Genomic DNA, 15,247 nt, shown 5'->3' with positions numbered 1-15,247 from the left:
CTCTCCTTTTGTGATTTACTTTCTAGATTCTAAAACTAGGGATGACTACATTGGATTCCATCTAACAGCACCTGGATGCTGGGGCTGGGGAAGAAGAAATCACTGTACATTCCTGCCTAAAGTTATTTTACAAAAAGCATACTTCATTTGTTGTTGTATTGTACTGAAATAAAACTTACATTCACTACACTACTGGAACCTCTTAAAGGATCCATATGCTGTTGTCTCCTTGTATTCATCACTTATTTTGGATTTTTGAAAGTATTATTAGGTCCAAGTACAGCTCAAGCTGCAGAACCTGCCGTCAGTAGTCCACCATCCATTTTCAGGAAAAACTAGCCTTTCCTCTCACTTCTGCAGATTTTCCAGAGTTCACTTCCTAAGCAACTAAAAATACAAAGCCACTTCAGACTGCACGTATGATGCAATAAAGCTGGTATAAAGCCTTATTTATAGCTTCTGAAGCACAGTAGACTCCTAACAGAGACTGAAGCTCTCTTCCTCTGCCCCTTATTTCCTCCAACAAAATCAGCAAGTTTGACCTAAATATTAGTAAAAATGCTAAGGTTAACTCTGCCCCCTCGTGTGTGCACAGAAAGATACAGCTCTTACGTCACACAGTTATGCAGAGCCTGTTACTGCTTCTAAATGCCCACTCTTGCGTAGTGACATCAACCCATGTTACTAGTGGCCAAGTATGCAAATTATTAGAATGAAAAAGTCAAAGTAACTGTGGCTAGATACCTCCAGCTACTGTACACAGCCTCCTGCAGATGCAATTCAGGGCCTGAACCCAGTAAATGAAAGCAAGTCTTTACTACTTCTGTAGTATGTTGTATAAATGTAACAAATGGTACGTAGTTCTTTTAATGGACTCTGGAATATAGATTCAGTAATGAGTTTACTGTGAACTCATGTTCTATTATAACGCAGAATATAAAATCATTAGCAATAAAATATCCTTTTAATAAATGCATATGCACAAGGAGAAGAGTTAAAAAGAATGAGTGCTTACTGCTTTTACTGATTACATTATGACTCTGCTAGCATCCTTGATTTGAAAATGTTGAAGTTCATCTTTTACAGAAAGGGTAGGACAGTCCCAGTTTATAGAGGCAACTAAACACAAGCCAGATAATCAGCAGAGTCAGACTGAAAAAGGCTCAGGAATCCCCATTCCTGCAGTATTCTTCCAATCTCTGAGCACTATACTGACAGCGTCAGTAAGAGCACAGCTCAACACAGATGGTTAGAATACTGCACACCACTGAACAAAATATCATGGTAGACTTTAACACCCAAGCCCAAAAATGCTGCTGTAAATTTAGGCAATGAGCATCTTTAAAGTAAAAGCTACTTCCTATGCCTTTTACAACGTAGCTGGAGAGAACTACCACTCAAAAAAAATTTTTTTAAAAAAGCATCCATTAGTCCCTCTCCAAGCACTATTACTGTTTCAAAGGATGAGTATAAGGCCAGACTGTTTCTGCAAAAACTTTTTTTTTTTTCTTCCTGGTTATACAGAGCATTGCAATGAAATCAAAACAGCTCATAAATTTTTCCAGTACCAATCAGAAACAGTTCACAATTACTAAGCTTGGGACTACAGCTTGGTAGAACTTGTTTTCCACTCCTGACTTTGCTGTTAGTGGGCTGTTTTCCGAGTTTCCTCTTCTCCATATTAGAGGAGGTTATATACACCTTCCCCAGGTTTTGGAGTGGCTATTTACAAATGTGAATTTTATTACATTTATGTGCATTTAAAATTAAGCTATCCAGATTAGAGCTATGCTGTGGGGTTGTTTTGTTTTTTTGTTTTAAAACACTTTTTGAAATCTCTCAAAGAATCTTATAATTCCATTTTTAAGAAGTTACACAGGACATGAAACTTTTTTTTTTCCTCTTTCAACAGTACCTTCTCAGAGTCAAGAAAAGCCTTGGACATCCACTGTTTAGCTCTGCAGCAAGGAGGAACAGATATGAAAGAGGGGAACAATGTTTCAAAGCATGCTTTATTTTGAACCCTTAGAAAAAAATTAATATGCATTTTTCTGCATGAATTTTGTCTCAGCATTTGAAAATTGGAAAGGGGATAAACCAAAATAAAAAAACAAACTCATTTTTAATGTCAGCTGGGGACATGAGAGAGAATGACTGCAGAACAGGCTTTAGAACTAGAGATGTTCGTTCTGAGGATGAACATCACAGCAGAACTTTATGATTCTGCATGAACTTTTTCTGTTCCCCTTCCCCCACCCCCCCTTTTTTTTTTTTAAATACACTTGTTATACTTTCGAAGCTTATACATTTCATGTATAGCTTTCAGTATTACACCTTAGAATGACAGCACATTTTCTGCTTTAAAACAGGCAAGAACAGTTGAAAGCCAACAGCACTGATGTCACCAAAGCTGCACCACTAACAATAACAGTTTCAGGATTTTCATTACATAACACTGTTTAAACACCACATATAACGTTCACAGCCCAGGCCCAAGATGTACATAAATTCAAATACTCACTTCCAGGTGCTACCTACTGGCATGCTGTCTTACTACTTACTCATACTTTCCCTCCTGCTGTCATCCTCCTTCAGGATAGCTTCCTTCTGGTTGTCCTGGGCTGCCTGGCTGGAGTTCTCCTTGTCACTGGATGGGGAATCACAGGCTCCATCCGATTTCTTTTCTGAAGCCTCTTCATCAACCTTCTCCAGGGGATGTATTTTCACAACTTTCACAGGCAACATTTTCTCCTTACCAACCTGCACAGAAATATTGATGGAAACTGAACCCAAGCAAGACACGTGAGCTAATGAGCTTTAACATTACAAGGAAGGAAAAAAAGCAGCTAAGATGACCTAATTTGGCAAACCATAATTTGGCAAAACACCTAATTGATATCCTCCTTGAGAGAAGCCCATGATCCCCCTCATGAAACAATTACAGGATTTAATTCTACTACTCCTACCTGGAAGTTCTGTACAAATTGCTAAGAGAGAACTGCCAACCCACAAGTTTTTCCAAGTGTTTAATTTAATAATCTTGCTTTCTCAGCCTTAGGAAAGAGTATGTATACAAGGTACAAGCATGTTCTTCTCAGCAGCCCCAGTTGAGAGAATACGTCCTAAACAGGTTGCTAACAGAGAACATTTTATAACTTTCTGTTATTTTTAACAAGTTTGAGATTTTCCCATTATTCCCAGTTTTGAAGGGAATTTTCTAATCATTAGAGATTTGTAAGCAGTTGACTTCAAGCTACATTAGTTTAAGACTACTACTCCTTCTGGGAACATGGTAGGTGAAAAGACTACAGCAGATTGTAATTTTTAACTTATTTTAATTAAAACATGTATTTTTATATATACTTAAATATATACACAGGCCATCATATATTTAAGCAGTATAACAAACATATCTGTATTCCCCCCTCCCTGATCAGTCATTTTTCTCTTGCCATCAGTATGGGTCATCCACATGCATCTGCTTATGGAACCATTTTGCATTCAAAAGCAGGTGTTGCCACTGGGATTCTACAGAAAAGAAATTCTGACCATCTTTCTGATAATGTAAGTGGCTAACATATTCTTCTCACCTCCTGCCTTTAGATATCCAAAATTAGCTCTGGGACAAAATGTAAAGCAGATACTTACCTCAAAGTCACACTCTTCTCCCACTGCAAATTTGGTCATGATCTCCAGCCAAGCTGCATCCACCAACTTCTCCAAAGATACAGTGTTGTGGTGAACTATTTCCAGTACCAGTTTCTCATACCAGGCGGGGAACTCCTCCTTCAAGCTGAGCAAGCACATAAGAAGTTTTCATTATTCAGGGAATAAAAGCCAAAATGCAAAGTAGCCTCCCATTTCGCAATTCCGGGAACACTAACAGCCAGGACAACGTTTGAGGTAGATGCCACATTAGCATGCAAACATCCAAGAGCTTTTTGGTGCTCTTCCCCCAGCATCCTCCCAAAGCATTAATTGGCATGACAATACAAATTGTACTTGTCCTTCCCAGAAGGAGCACCATAAAGCATTCTGGAAGAGCAGCACTGACAGTGAACCCTTTCTTGCTGGTTATTACTGCCTCTCTATTAGATGTTAAATATATACCAAGACCGTGTCATTATTCTGGGGCTTGTTACTTTTAAGTTTTTGCTTCCAACAATAACATGATGCTGATGAACATTTAGCATTTCTTTCTTCCTAAACAGAATGCTAACACAGTGACGAAGATAGAGGCAGGCTTACACAATCAAATTATCTTTCCAGAGAAAAATATTTTATGTGTTCCACCACATTATGATCTTCAAACTTTCTCATTCAAAGAAGAGGAAGGACTGTTACAAATTTACTTGACTGATTTCCTTTCTAAAAGATCAGGTCAGTTAGGTGATAGGAGTAAGATATTGCATAAAGCTTTCTGGCTAAAAAGTAAAGTCTGTTTCAAGTTACTGTAGAGAGGAAGAAAATACTCCATTTTTCCAAATCCCTTTTAGCTTCGCAGACTCAGGGACCCAATTGCTGACAATCTTCAGCCATGTTTGCTGTTCTATGCTGCCATGAACAAATTTATCCCTTCAGCAAACTGCCTAAATGAACTTTGTTTTTATTCAGACTAGTGTCAGGTATTAAAGTATCCAGTAAACCACCTGGGAAGCTTTTAATCCGATTTCAAAGAGACAAGACCAAAATCTCATTTCACAGAGTCTTTTTTTCCCCACATTTAGAGAGACTATAGCTAAATTTGTTATTGAGAAAGCTTCCGTTTACATTTCATTTACATTTCTTAATGTTTTCAGAAGTGGCCAACCAATCCAACATTGTTAACCAAAAGTAAGCGACACTAGACCAGTGGTTTTTTGACTCAGGATTATAAATTTATCAAGCTGGCTCTGCATCCTCCTCTCAAAACAACAACACTAGGGAGGAAAGACTGAAGACAGCAGTACTTCAACCCTCACAGAAATCAGGACTATTGCCAAATAGGTTTCTTATTTGTTACCTTTAAGGATGTGATTAACCTCAAACGATGGGGAATTTCTCCTTAGGCTAAGGCTATTAACTCTTTTGCCAATGAATCAGAAATGTGCATTCTTCATGAAAGAGGGGCAGCAGAAAATTTCACCTCTTAGGTAGTACTGCTGACAATCTCCCCAGTTAACACAGGAAAAAAAAGTCATAGAAGTCCAAGTCATCAATTCATGGAACGGAGAAACATGCCATTTGTTTGGCATAAATCCTACAATTTGGTAATCACGAAGTCAGCCATATATGTTGGTTGAGCCAAGGACTTGCACCTTTACAGAAAATTCACTTCTAAGACAAGCATCACGCTGAACCTCAAGCAAGGATTCAGGGCCTGTGCTGTGTGCTAGAGGGGGAGTCAGGGACATAGCAGCCCAGAGGAACACTGGTGGTCTGAACAGAGTAATGACTCTTGCTGGTTTCCCTTTGTTCTTTATTATTTCAAGCAGAGCAGATCCCTAAAACCTCATTCCAAAGTAATTGTTTTTATGTAGTACAACAACTGATTCCAATGCAGATCTGGAAAAAATAATTACAGCTGTGGACGTGGCTGATGTGAAACACTTTAACGACCTCTTTTACTGTATTTTTACTTTAGCTCGTCCAAGATTTATTCCCCCCCCCCCCCCCCCCGAAAAATTCCCATTACTCAAGGGGCTTTAAAATAAGCTAAGTATCGTATGCTGAACTCTTTTGGTTCAAATAATACCAAGATACAGCACTAAATAAGTACATTACTCAACTGCATTAGTGATGGCATCAAATTTGGACTTAATTTGCTTTCAACTCCAGAATCCCCAGATGTACTTACAGCCAGTAAAAAGCTGGTTACCTCACCTCATAAACTAGCAATCACATATCATTCCCAAGTCCACTCTTCTGCCCCAATGCCTAAAGATAGACACATACCAATTTCTTCACTGGTACTTACAGCTCAGCAACTTCCTGCTCCTCCTCCCAAGCCTCTTTGTGCGTCAGCTGGCTGCTTCCTGTGCTTTTGCATGTCCATATTCGTTCGCTGTACCTCTCTAAACGCGCTTCATACTCTCTGTAGAAGTGGCAGCTCAGGAAAACAGGATTTATGCAGTGGAGAGCATAATCACAGTAGCACAAGACAATCAAATTCAATTAAACCCTTCCTATTGGAGTGCACAAAGGCTGAAGATCACTACAGTACAATTTGACCCTATGTCTACCATGGAGATGCTGCGTTAAATCCAATAGGTTTTCAGACCAGGATGCACTGGAGCTTTCTGCAGCTGAAATGCCCATCCTGTTTGGCACTGGCATGCAGAAGGTGCCACACCACCATCAGTTCAGCTGAACTGCGCAAGGGGAATACATACAGCTGAGTTTCATGGCATTGCTAAGTTGTGGCATTGCTAAGTTGCTTTTCAGCTTTTCCGGTCTGATTCACTAGAAAACAGCACAAACAACATCACAGGCACGTGCCAGAGACATGGCACGGACCGCCACTAAATGCCTGACAGTAACTGTTGGGGAACTACTACTACTAATGCCTTAGGGTGGTGTTACAAATTCTAGATGCAAATTACCAGTCTACCCAGTACCCCCAATCTTTTGGGGAAAAACCCAAAAGCTTTGAAACCAAAAATCACTAGAAAGGTCGCCTTTCCTCTGGCTTCCAACAAAAGCAGCCCTCCTGCATCAGCACAACATGAGGATCTTCCTCACCACCACCATCACCTGCTTCCTGTATCACAACCAGCCTCAAGGTTAAGTTATTCTGGCTGTTAGGATTAATGGGTGCACGGGCAAGTCACCGTGGTGCAGACAGCATTATGAATTACAGCATTAGCTACTCTGTTGTAAGCATCTGTGGCTGTGCTCTACCCATTCCACCTAAGTGGTAATTAACTGTCAGTGTAAACAGATATAAACTACTTCATACTTTCTATGGATAGAACATGTACAGGCACAATTATCAGAAAAGCTAGCACAGTGTAAATCCACACCAATTTACCCTGTGGCAGCCTGCTTAAGTTGCCATATGCTTACCGATGGTAACTTAAGTGGAGAAATTATAAGAGAGGCAAGAAAAGCATCTTTCCCTTTTCCTGCAGTGTGCTCTCCAGCAGAAAAGCAAGCACAGAGTACAAAGCATACTTGTAACAACTACAGTGGCTCAGCCTGCTGCAGCGCAAGTGCTAATTATGAGAGTCTCTGTGGGAACAAGCAGATTGCTCCACACTCCTGTGAAGGCAGAGCCACGAGCCACAGCAAATCGCCCATCATATCCTGCATACGCTTCGCCTTTCAATAAAATTTTAGTGCAACTAACCTATTTGTGTTTTATTATTACTACTACTTTTTTTTTTTTTTTTTTTTTTTTTTAAAAGATTCCTATTAGTAAGCCAAATTACAACTCCAACAAAGCAAATCTTCTTGGACGTTTCTTCACAGCCCCAAGGTAAAGCACAAGGTACAGAAGCTGCACTGTGGACATTGATATACAGGTATCTTGCAGCCACAGCAACTGGTGCTATGCAAGAATACAAGCCAGGAACAGAGCCACCTCCAGAGGAGGCTGCCACTGCTGACAGTATTCCTGCTGCCTGGAGCAGGTCTTAAAACCAAGGAGAAATCCTGTGGTTCCCCAGCTTTCCCTGCTTGTGGAGTCTCCAGCTCTTCAGTGGATGACCAGCGATCTGACAAGTCATCACCCCACTAAGTTTTGAGCCCTTTGGCCAATTCACACCCCTCCCTGAGGTTTCAAAGATGCTTAAGTTTCCATAGAAACAAGAGGTGCTACAGGGCAGGGGCAAGAAGTGTCATCCCTGCGGTGGGGCAGTGGCAAGGAGTAACCACAGCTTACAGAGGAACTCATCTGCACAGCACCACCAACCAGACCAGAAGTGTGATTTTAACAAATTTTTGTAGTGATACTGAGCTAGGAGGAACATAAAATAATTTTAAAAAAATCAAACAAGAAACCAGGAGTCCTCCTCATATTTACAGCAATTAACCACTTTAATAAAGACTAAATTGCAACCATACTACTACTCCTTCCTATGTCTTTCCCACAAAAAGAAGAGTTAAAAGCAAATTCAATCCTTGCAGTAGACAGGAGCCTAAACATACAAGCAACAGCGGTCTTAGCTTCATTCAGCAACCCCATCTTCACTCTCCCCCTAGGCTTTCCTTCTGCGCATCCATGGACACCACCTAGATATGACGACTCGCAGCTGCCATAACACGAGTGCTAAAGGAAAGACACACTTCTTAGGGGTTCAGGACATTGCCTTAATAAACCTTCAGCAGTCTAACTATAAACAAATATTTGAGATATGGCTGGGAAATAAAATTATGGTCTACTCCCCTCCTACATTTATCAACTTTCTTCTCTCTAGACCTGTGAGAAGATTCCTTTCCTTCCAGCAAGGATAGCAAATAAATGCTGATCTCCATTGAAAAATGATTTAAAGATACTAACACCATTTCCCATATTAACAGGAAGATCCATGAGAATTTTCCCTAAGAATTTTCCCTTCCTTATAAACACCTATGAGAACAGGCTTAATCATACCATATCAGGACCCATATTTTTCAGATGAACACTGAATTTAAAACCAGCAGGTATAGCAATTTCCCTGTCCAGCTCAGCCTTGCCTCTCAAATGCAATTTAATTCCACCTACAGCTGGTCAGCTCATCTAACACTGACCCCTAGACACATTCCTTAACGAGCACTCAAGACTTATGCCCACACTGCCTTTGTGCTCTGCCATAAGCTCCCAAGCCAGGTTCTACTTTGAAATCCTGGGGCCAGCACAAAGCCAAAAGGCAGGAGGATGTTTCTGCAGTTTACTATAGCTCAAACTTTCCACTACATGTAGGGTTTTTGTCCTTTCCACTCAGATTGGAAACAAACCCAAGAAATTTCAGACTGTTCAGCAGGACTGATTTAGGACTACCAGTGAGGGCTTACTGGTATGTCATAACAAACCCACCTCTCTACACAGTTGGAGCTGTCATTCCCACAAATTCCCAACACAATAATAAATAAAAAACGCTGGACACCAGCTACTTGTGAATATTCCCCCAAAAGCCATGAATAACACACATGTTAAATTAAACAGCTGACTACCCACTGTGTAACAGTTAATACATCACATCTGTTTGCATCACACTGAAGATCACTTAACACTGAAAGGCAGAAAACAAAGTCACAGTAAAAACAAGGGACGCTTTTAAAGAAAAATGTTTAAAGTAAACAAGCTAACCACTGCGCAAGGCGACTATTGAGCAGATACAAAGTCTACTTCTTCCTGAGTTATTGATGCTCTCCCAGAAATTACTATCAATTCCAAAACAGCTTTAGAGTATCTTAATTGTTTTTACTTGTATTAGCTAAGAAGGCAAATTTACCAGGAAGGTCAGTACATTTTTAAGACACTACTTCCTGGGTGGGTGGCAAAGTTCTCCTAGAACTGCAGAGCATGACAAAACCCTGCTGTGGTGCTGCCATCTTTAACTGCTGCCAGTTTAACTGGCTCATGTCACATGTGAAGATGTGAACGACAGCCTTTAACTTGCATGCCAAACGCGGCCCGATCCCTCATGTTCGTATGAGAATTATGTTCTGCTTACCATACAAAAACACTAACTAAAGACAGAGAGCAAGCTTTTCTCTGGAGAGGAAAGCAACACAACTTCCCTAAACTGTATACTGATGGCTGAAGGAAAGCTTTGGCTGGAATAGTCCTCACCAGTCCAGGCTGGTTAGCTCTCTGAACCAAGCATCCTTCTTGAGCTGGCAGCGCAGTTTTCCAAACAGCTGCCGGTATGGCAGAACACACACTGCAGCAGTCCCACATGCTAACGGAAGAGATGACCTGCTCACCAGGGAACAAATTCGGTGTTTGGCTCAGTACATGTGCCACAGACCAGGTGCACAGGTGACATAAACCAGACAAGACCATACCACAGGTGAAGCATTTGCCTGACACCCCACATATCTGAGAGCAGATCCTACAGAGCTCCTGCAAGGACAAGTCTATCTCTGACTGCCCAGCCATCCCTCCCATCCCCACATCCACACAATTAGCAAGGCTCACTCCTGCGTCAGACACCAGAAGCCCAAGGCTTCGCCAGGAGAAATGGGCTCTACACAGCATGGTTTCTCCTAAAAGGTTTTCATGGAATTTGGCAGCCAAAGGAAGCCATATAAAGCTACAAAGAAGTATCAGACCCAAATAAACACCTGAGCTCTGATGACCACCCTGTCCATCTGCCCACTGGTGCTGGACACTTTCTTAACACATGTCCATGAGCCAGACATCTCTCCTCATATACGATACCCCAATCTCCACTTTTTGTTCAACCCAATCTACAGCTGCAAATCCTAACAAAAAAGAAAAAAACAAAACACCAAAACAGAAGAGTCTTAAGAACTTTTTATGTCTTTCAAATACCTCATTTGTAGCTGTGCAGTACAAGAACCTGTACACCCTTTAGAGGAAGAGGTGATCAATAGTTTTTCAAGGTGGAAAAAGAAAAGTTCTGCAGACCATGTTCTGCCAGGCCTCAGCATAAATGACACCAAGCACTGCTCTGGGTGAGGACTCAGGTACTTCTTGACACAGCCCCTCTGCAGGCTGTTCCCATCCACAAGAGAAGTGACCAAAAAAAACCCCCCTCCAAGTCTTCCTTAGGTAACACCTCCCTTCAACTTACTGACTCATTTACAATTTTCTGTTCCACTTTTTGCTTAGCTTATATTATACGTGGTCAACAAAGCAAGATAGAAACCCAACATGACTTAGTTTCTCTTTTTAGCTTCATGACGTCTATCTGCCAAGATGAACTTTCTAGAACGCGCTAGGCTGACTCCCACGACACCCCATGAAGTACTTCCTCCAAGACAAGAGCATCTCTCTAGAACCTCAGTGCTTGCATTGGTTTCCTCTTTCCTTCAGACCCTTTCGCTAATGCCATCCCCTCTGAGGATGAGAAACCATCCCTTTTTTTCCTTAATGTTAATACCACCCAAGTGTCTGCAGAAACATGTCCTCCATCTACTCACAGATCCACAAGAGCCATACCGATAGACTGGTGCTCTCAGACGGTGCCCCGTAACTCCTCTGTGCTGTTCCTACAAGGCAGATGAACCTTAAAGCCACATCTTCTTTTACAAAAGTAGTAATTAGGCTTAGACTCTGTCTTTTCGATCACTGATCGTTCCTCATAGGGAAAGAGAAAGAACAGGTCTCTGCCTGGTCAGATGGATGACTGAGCTACTTTCAGTTTGCACCCATCACAACAGCAGGTTTTCGAGTCACAGACTGAATGGTTTAATTTAAAATACTGTTAAAAAGCAAGTATCTAACACTCTACCCAGTCTCATTTTATTGGGCTGAATGCATTAGCAATGCCTATCTGCACCCAGATATGCATTTCCTCTTCAAAAGCTACCTAATCCTTCCTAGGGGCTTTCATTGGCTGTTCTTCACACTGAAGTAACAAGACACTCTCCACTACACAGGTCTGTATAAGTTCTGGAGTTCCTTTGTCTTCTGCATCGCCAAGATTTCTGAGGTATGTTCCTGTATTCATGCATTTGTGTCTCACTTCCAGTCCTTCCTTCACTCCTCAATTCCTCACAACACAAACAACAAACCAGCCTCCTGAAGTAGCAGTTCACAGGTTACAGCGCAGAAGACCTGCCCCTCCAGCCCTGCTGGGGACCTGAACAGTAACTCTGCCTTCGTGCCTGCACATCGGCTGTGACAGTTTGCTGCCTTGCCCATGTCCACTTCCAGCCGCTCAAGGACTGTCACACACTGACTCACGTGGAATCATAAAAAAAAAAATGTTTTTCACGCTAAAGCAGCCCAGACGAAGATACTCACATTCAGCGCGAAAACATGGGCCCTCCGCAGGTGAGCTGCTTCTGCCACTATTTTATTCTCCTTCCTGTGGGAGTCTCCAGTGTCAATGCCGCCCCTCACGCCCGGGATACACACCTCGAATTTGTACTGCAACCCCCCTCGAGAACTGCCGCCGCGCTAATTACATTAATCAACCCCTACCCACCGGTGTCTGCTGAACACGCAGCCGGCTCCCGGCTCCCTTTACCCGTTAGTTTCTCTCCCCGGCCGCGCCGCCTCAGAGCGCTCCGGCCCCGCGGAGCTGCTGTCCCCGCTCCCCCCGCCTCGCCTTCCATCCGCCTGGAACTGCGTCAGACACCGGATCAGAAACTTGGCGGGGAACAACCGCCCGCCGGCCGGGCCGGGCTCCCCTCACGGCCCGGGCCCTTCCCGCCAGGAACCGCCGCCGGAGGAGCCGGACGGCCCCGCTCCCCGCCCCGCTGCCGCTTTGTTCTGCCCCGCCGTCGCCCCGCGCCGGGCCGGGCCCCGGCCACCCCCCCGGGAGGGCCGGGGCCGCCGCGGAGGCCGGTTCCGCGCCCAGCAGCGGCGAGACCGCAAGGCCCGCGGGCGGCCGCGCCGCGGCAGGTGACAGCGGCGGCGCCGGAGCCCTCCCCGCCGCCCCGTCCCCGTCCCCGTCCCCCCCCCGCGCCCCCGGGCCGAGCGGATACTCGCGGGTGCGGAAGGCCTCCTGCGTGTGTGGGATGACGAACCGCTCCCCCGGCTCCCCCGGCGGCAGCGGCTTGGCCAGCGGGAAGGGCTTGCGGCCCAGCAGCGGCGCCATGGCGAGACGAGGCGGGGTCCCGGCCGGAGCCAGCGGATCCGCGCGGCGGCGGCAGCGGGACCCGGGCGGGACGATTGAAAAATGGCGGGAGATTCCCCTCCCCCTCCCGGGCGGGCGGCAGGCCGAGCCTCGCCGCGCGCACCCAAACCTGCCTCCCGCCCCTCAGGGCCCGCCCCCGCCGCCGCGGCCCCGGGAGCCTACTGGCGCGCCTGCGGCGCCGCCGGCTTCGGATTGGCCGCGCGGCCCGCCAATCGCGTCGCCTCGCCCCGCCTGCCGGCGCAGCAAGCTACCTTGCACCGCGCGCGAGGTGAGAGGTCGCGTTATGTAAGTGGCAGAGAGCGCGACTCCATTTTGTGTCCCCGTTATCCGCCCGCCCAGCCCGCCCCCCTCTCCGCGCCGGCCAATCGGAGCGCGCTCCCGCCCCCCCATCCGGGTACTGCGGCGGTACCGCGCGCTGGGCTTTGTCCTCCGCGGTCGGCTCGTGCCGCCCACCACCTCTTAAAGGGACAGGGCAGCGTGGGGCATTATGGGACCGTGGGGGTCCTGCGCCTGGGTGGCGGTCGCGGCCCCTCGGGGAGCGCGGGCCCGGGCCGGGGCCCACCGGAGCAGCCCCTTAGCTTTGGGCTCCCCCGGCGGGCCGGGTCCCTCCGCTCCGCGGGGAGGCGAAGCGGCGGCTCGGCCCTGGGGTGGGTGAGGAGGGAGGCCGCGGCCCCAGGGCGGAGTGGCCGGTGTCGCCGGTCCGCTCCGGTCCGGTCCGTTTGTGCAGCCGGCGTTGCGTGGCCCCGGCACTCGGCGGCGCCGCGCCAGCTGGCTCGGCTCCGGGTCGCGACCCCGCGGCGGCGGTGACGGGCCGGGGAAGGCCCCGGTGCTCCGAGGGACCGGAGTGGAGGCGGTTCGGGGCACCTCTCTCCGGGGCGGGGAGCCCGAGCACCTCGTGGGTGCTGCTCCTGTGAAAGGAGGAAAGACAAAAAGTTGAGAGTTGTGGTTTTCGGGTTTTTTTGTGGGGTTTTTTTTGGTTGCAAGAAACGGGGTGTGTAGAGTTTTTCTATCACCATCAGTTTATGAGGGATCAGAGAGGCAGCAGCTCAAGCACTGCCTGCCAAAAGCAGTCACAGCAAAACTACAAGCCCAGCAGTGCTCTCTCTGCCCCTTTTCTGGGTGATTAGGAAAGCAGATTTGTGCATTAAAGATGTGTATTCTAGTGATCCTGGATCGCTGCTGCTTCATGGCACTGAGGAATAGGTCTGTTTTGTATAGCTGTGCTGCGACTGCTTCAGGATGAGAAGCAGCAGCCTTGGCAAACTAGTTAGAGCTGCATACAGCCTTTGTACAACCCAGAGTATAAACGTTATATCCTCCCGTTCCAAATTGCCACTGAAAAAGGATAACTGCATAAAACATCAATATAGGAGTTACTGGTTTATCCCAAAGGCTTCATCCAGCACTGAAGAGAACCTGTGTCCCCAATGGCAGCCATCCATGAAAGCACAGGGAGATGTACCTGCTCCCTGGAGATTCACGAGCAGCTGGAGCTTTACCAGGCCCTGAAGCATGGAACCTCTCCACCTCTGGCCAACAAAGTCTTGGTCTCACTGGCTTGGCGACTAGCCAAGCCCCTTTCTCCTAAGCACATGGGAGGGACAGGGAAAATGCATGAAAAATGCAGTGAAGTGTGATGCTGCTTTGTTGAAAGTTAATCTGGCTGTTTTGAAAAGTTACTTGAGTTTCAGAGCGGTATGTACAAACGATGAGGTAGGTAAGGGCTTCGCTAAATAGAAGATGACAGTTCAATGGAAGGGGAATCAGGTGGAGAAAGGTTCACAAGGAATTGGTTTTAGAGAACAACTTAATTCTCTTAATTTATCAGGCAGCATACAAGGTTGGGAGAGGCTGCAAGTACAGAGAAGGATCAGGTACAGGACGATCAGGGGAATTTCATTCAGAAGAAACAAAATGGTGCAGAGTACAAATTCCTGTACTGAAGGAACTTCTAAGCTGAAAGTTCCTTGGCTGGAAATAAGAGGAGGAAGACAGTCTGGGTGCCTTTGTGGGATGACGGCACGGCTAGGGGCCATTAATGTGATGTGGCCATTAACAAGCCAAATACAAGCGCGAGTTGTGTTGGATGCAGTGTTTCCATAAGACAGCACATGTGGTACTGCTGTTCCCATCTCGAGTCCTGTTCTTGCCACCAGGCCCACGAGCAATGAGGTCAGGCTGGGCTGGGTGCAGAGGGTGGTTCAGAGGAGCAAGGAGCCAACCTGACAGGAGGAAACTAAAACAGGGGAGCTGGAAGTTTGCCAAATGTTGCAGCATTTAGGTATGGTCAGAGAATATGAAAATCCCTCCGTAGGTGACCCTATCTATCCACACTTAAATCCAGAGATTACACCACTGAACACCAATCACAGATAAGTTGTATAATTCAGCCAAAATAATTCAACACCATCCTTCTGGGTCTCTGTGCGGTTCTTCTTGCTGCAGTCACCTGCCAAGTGCAGCAAGCCAGTGCCGCAGCCCTGGCTCGTGGCTATCATCTCTGCCTCGTCCTG

At 46.0% G+C, this 15,247-nt stretch overlaps 1 protein-coding gene and 1 long non-coding RNA gene across 6 annotated transcripts in view; one reads left to right on the top strand and one right to left on the bottom strand.

Annotated features, from left to right (window-relative positions):
- LOC142032947 (uncharacterized) overlaps positions 1-169 on the top strand; it is a 34,965-nt gene extending 34,796 nt beyond the window's left edge. The window contains exon 3 of the long non-coding RNA XR_012651041.1: positions 27-169. This is a non-coding gene — a long non-coding RNA (uncharacterized LOC142032947). The remainder of the gene's footprint in view (positions 1-26) is intronic.
- The window catches only part of BAZ1B (bromodomain adjacent to zinc finger domain 1B), a 52,404-nt gene extending 39,620 nt beyond the window's left edge, over positions 1-12,784 (bottom strand). For 2 of the 5 annotated variants that reach the window (XM_075032363.1, XM_075032362.1), the window contains exons 1-4: positions 12,583-12,783; positions 5,957-6,073; positions 3,649-3,793; positions 2,562-2,760 (exon numbers count right to left, since the gene is read on the bottom strand). In XM_075032363.1, the coding sequence (XP_074888464.1) occupies positions 2,562-2,760; positions 3,649-3,793; positions 5,957-6,073; positions 12,583-12,695 (574 nt within the window). In that variant the 5' untranslated portion in view covers positions 12,696-12,783. Of the gene's footprint in view, positions 1-2,561; positions 2,761-3,648; positions 3,794-5,956; positions 12,378-12,582 lie in introns of those variants that run through there. The other 3 variants (XM_075032366.1, XM_075032365.1, XM_075032364.1) reach the window with 3 other exon arrangements.
- Between the last annotated feature and the right edge of the window lie 2,463 nt (positions 12,785-15,247).

Source organism: Buteo buteo, chromosome 7 (genome assembly GCF_964188355.1).
Source record: "Buteo buteo chromosome 7, bButBut1.hap1.1, whole genome shotgun sequence".
NCBI classification, from domain to species: Eukaryota; Metazoa; Chordata; class Aves; order Accipitriformes; family Accipitridae; genus Buteo; species Buteo buteo.
This window is presented reverse-complemented; position numbering and strand designations above follow the sequence as displayed.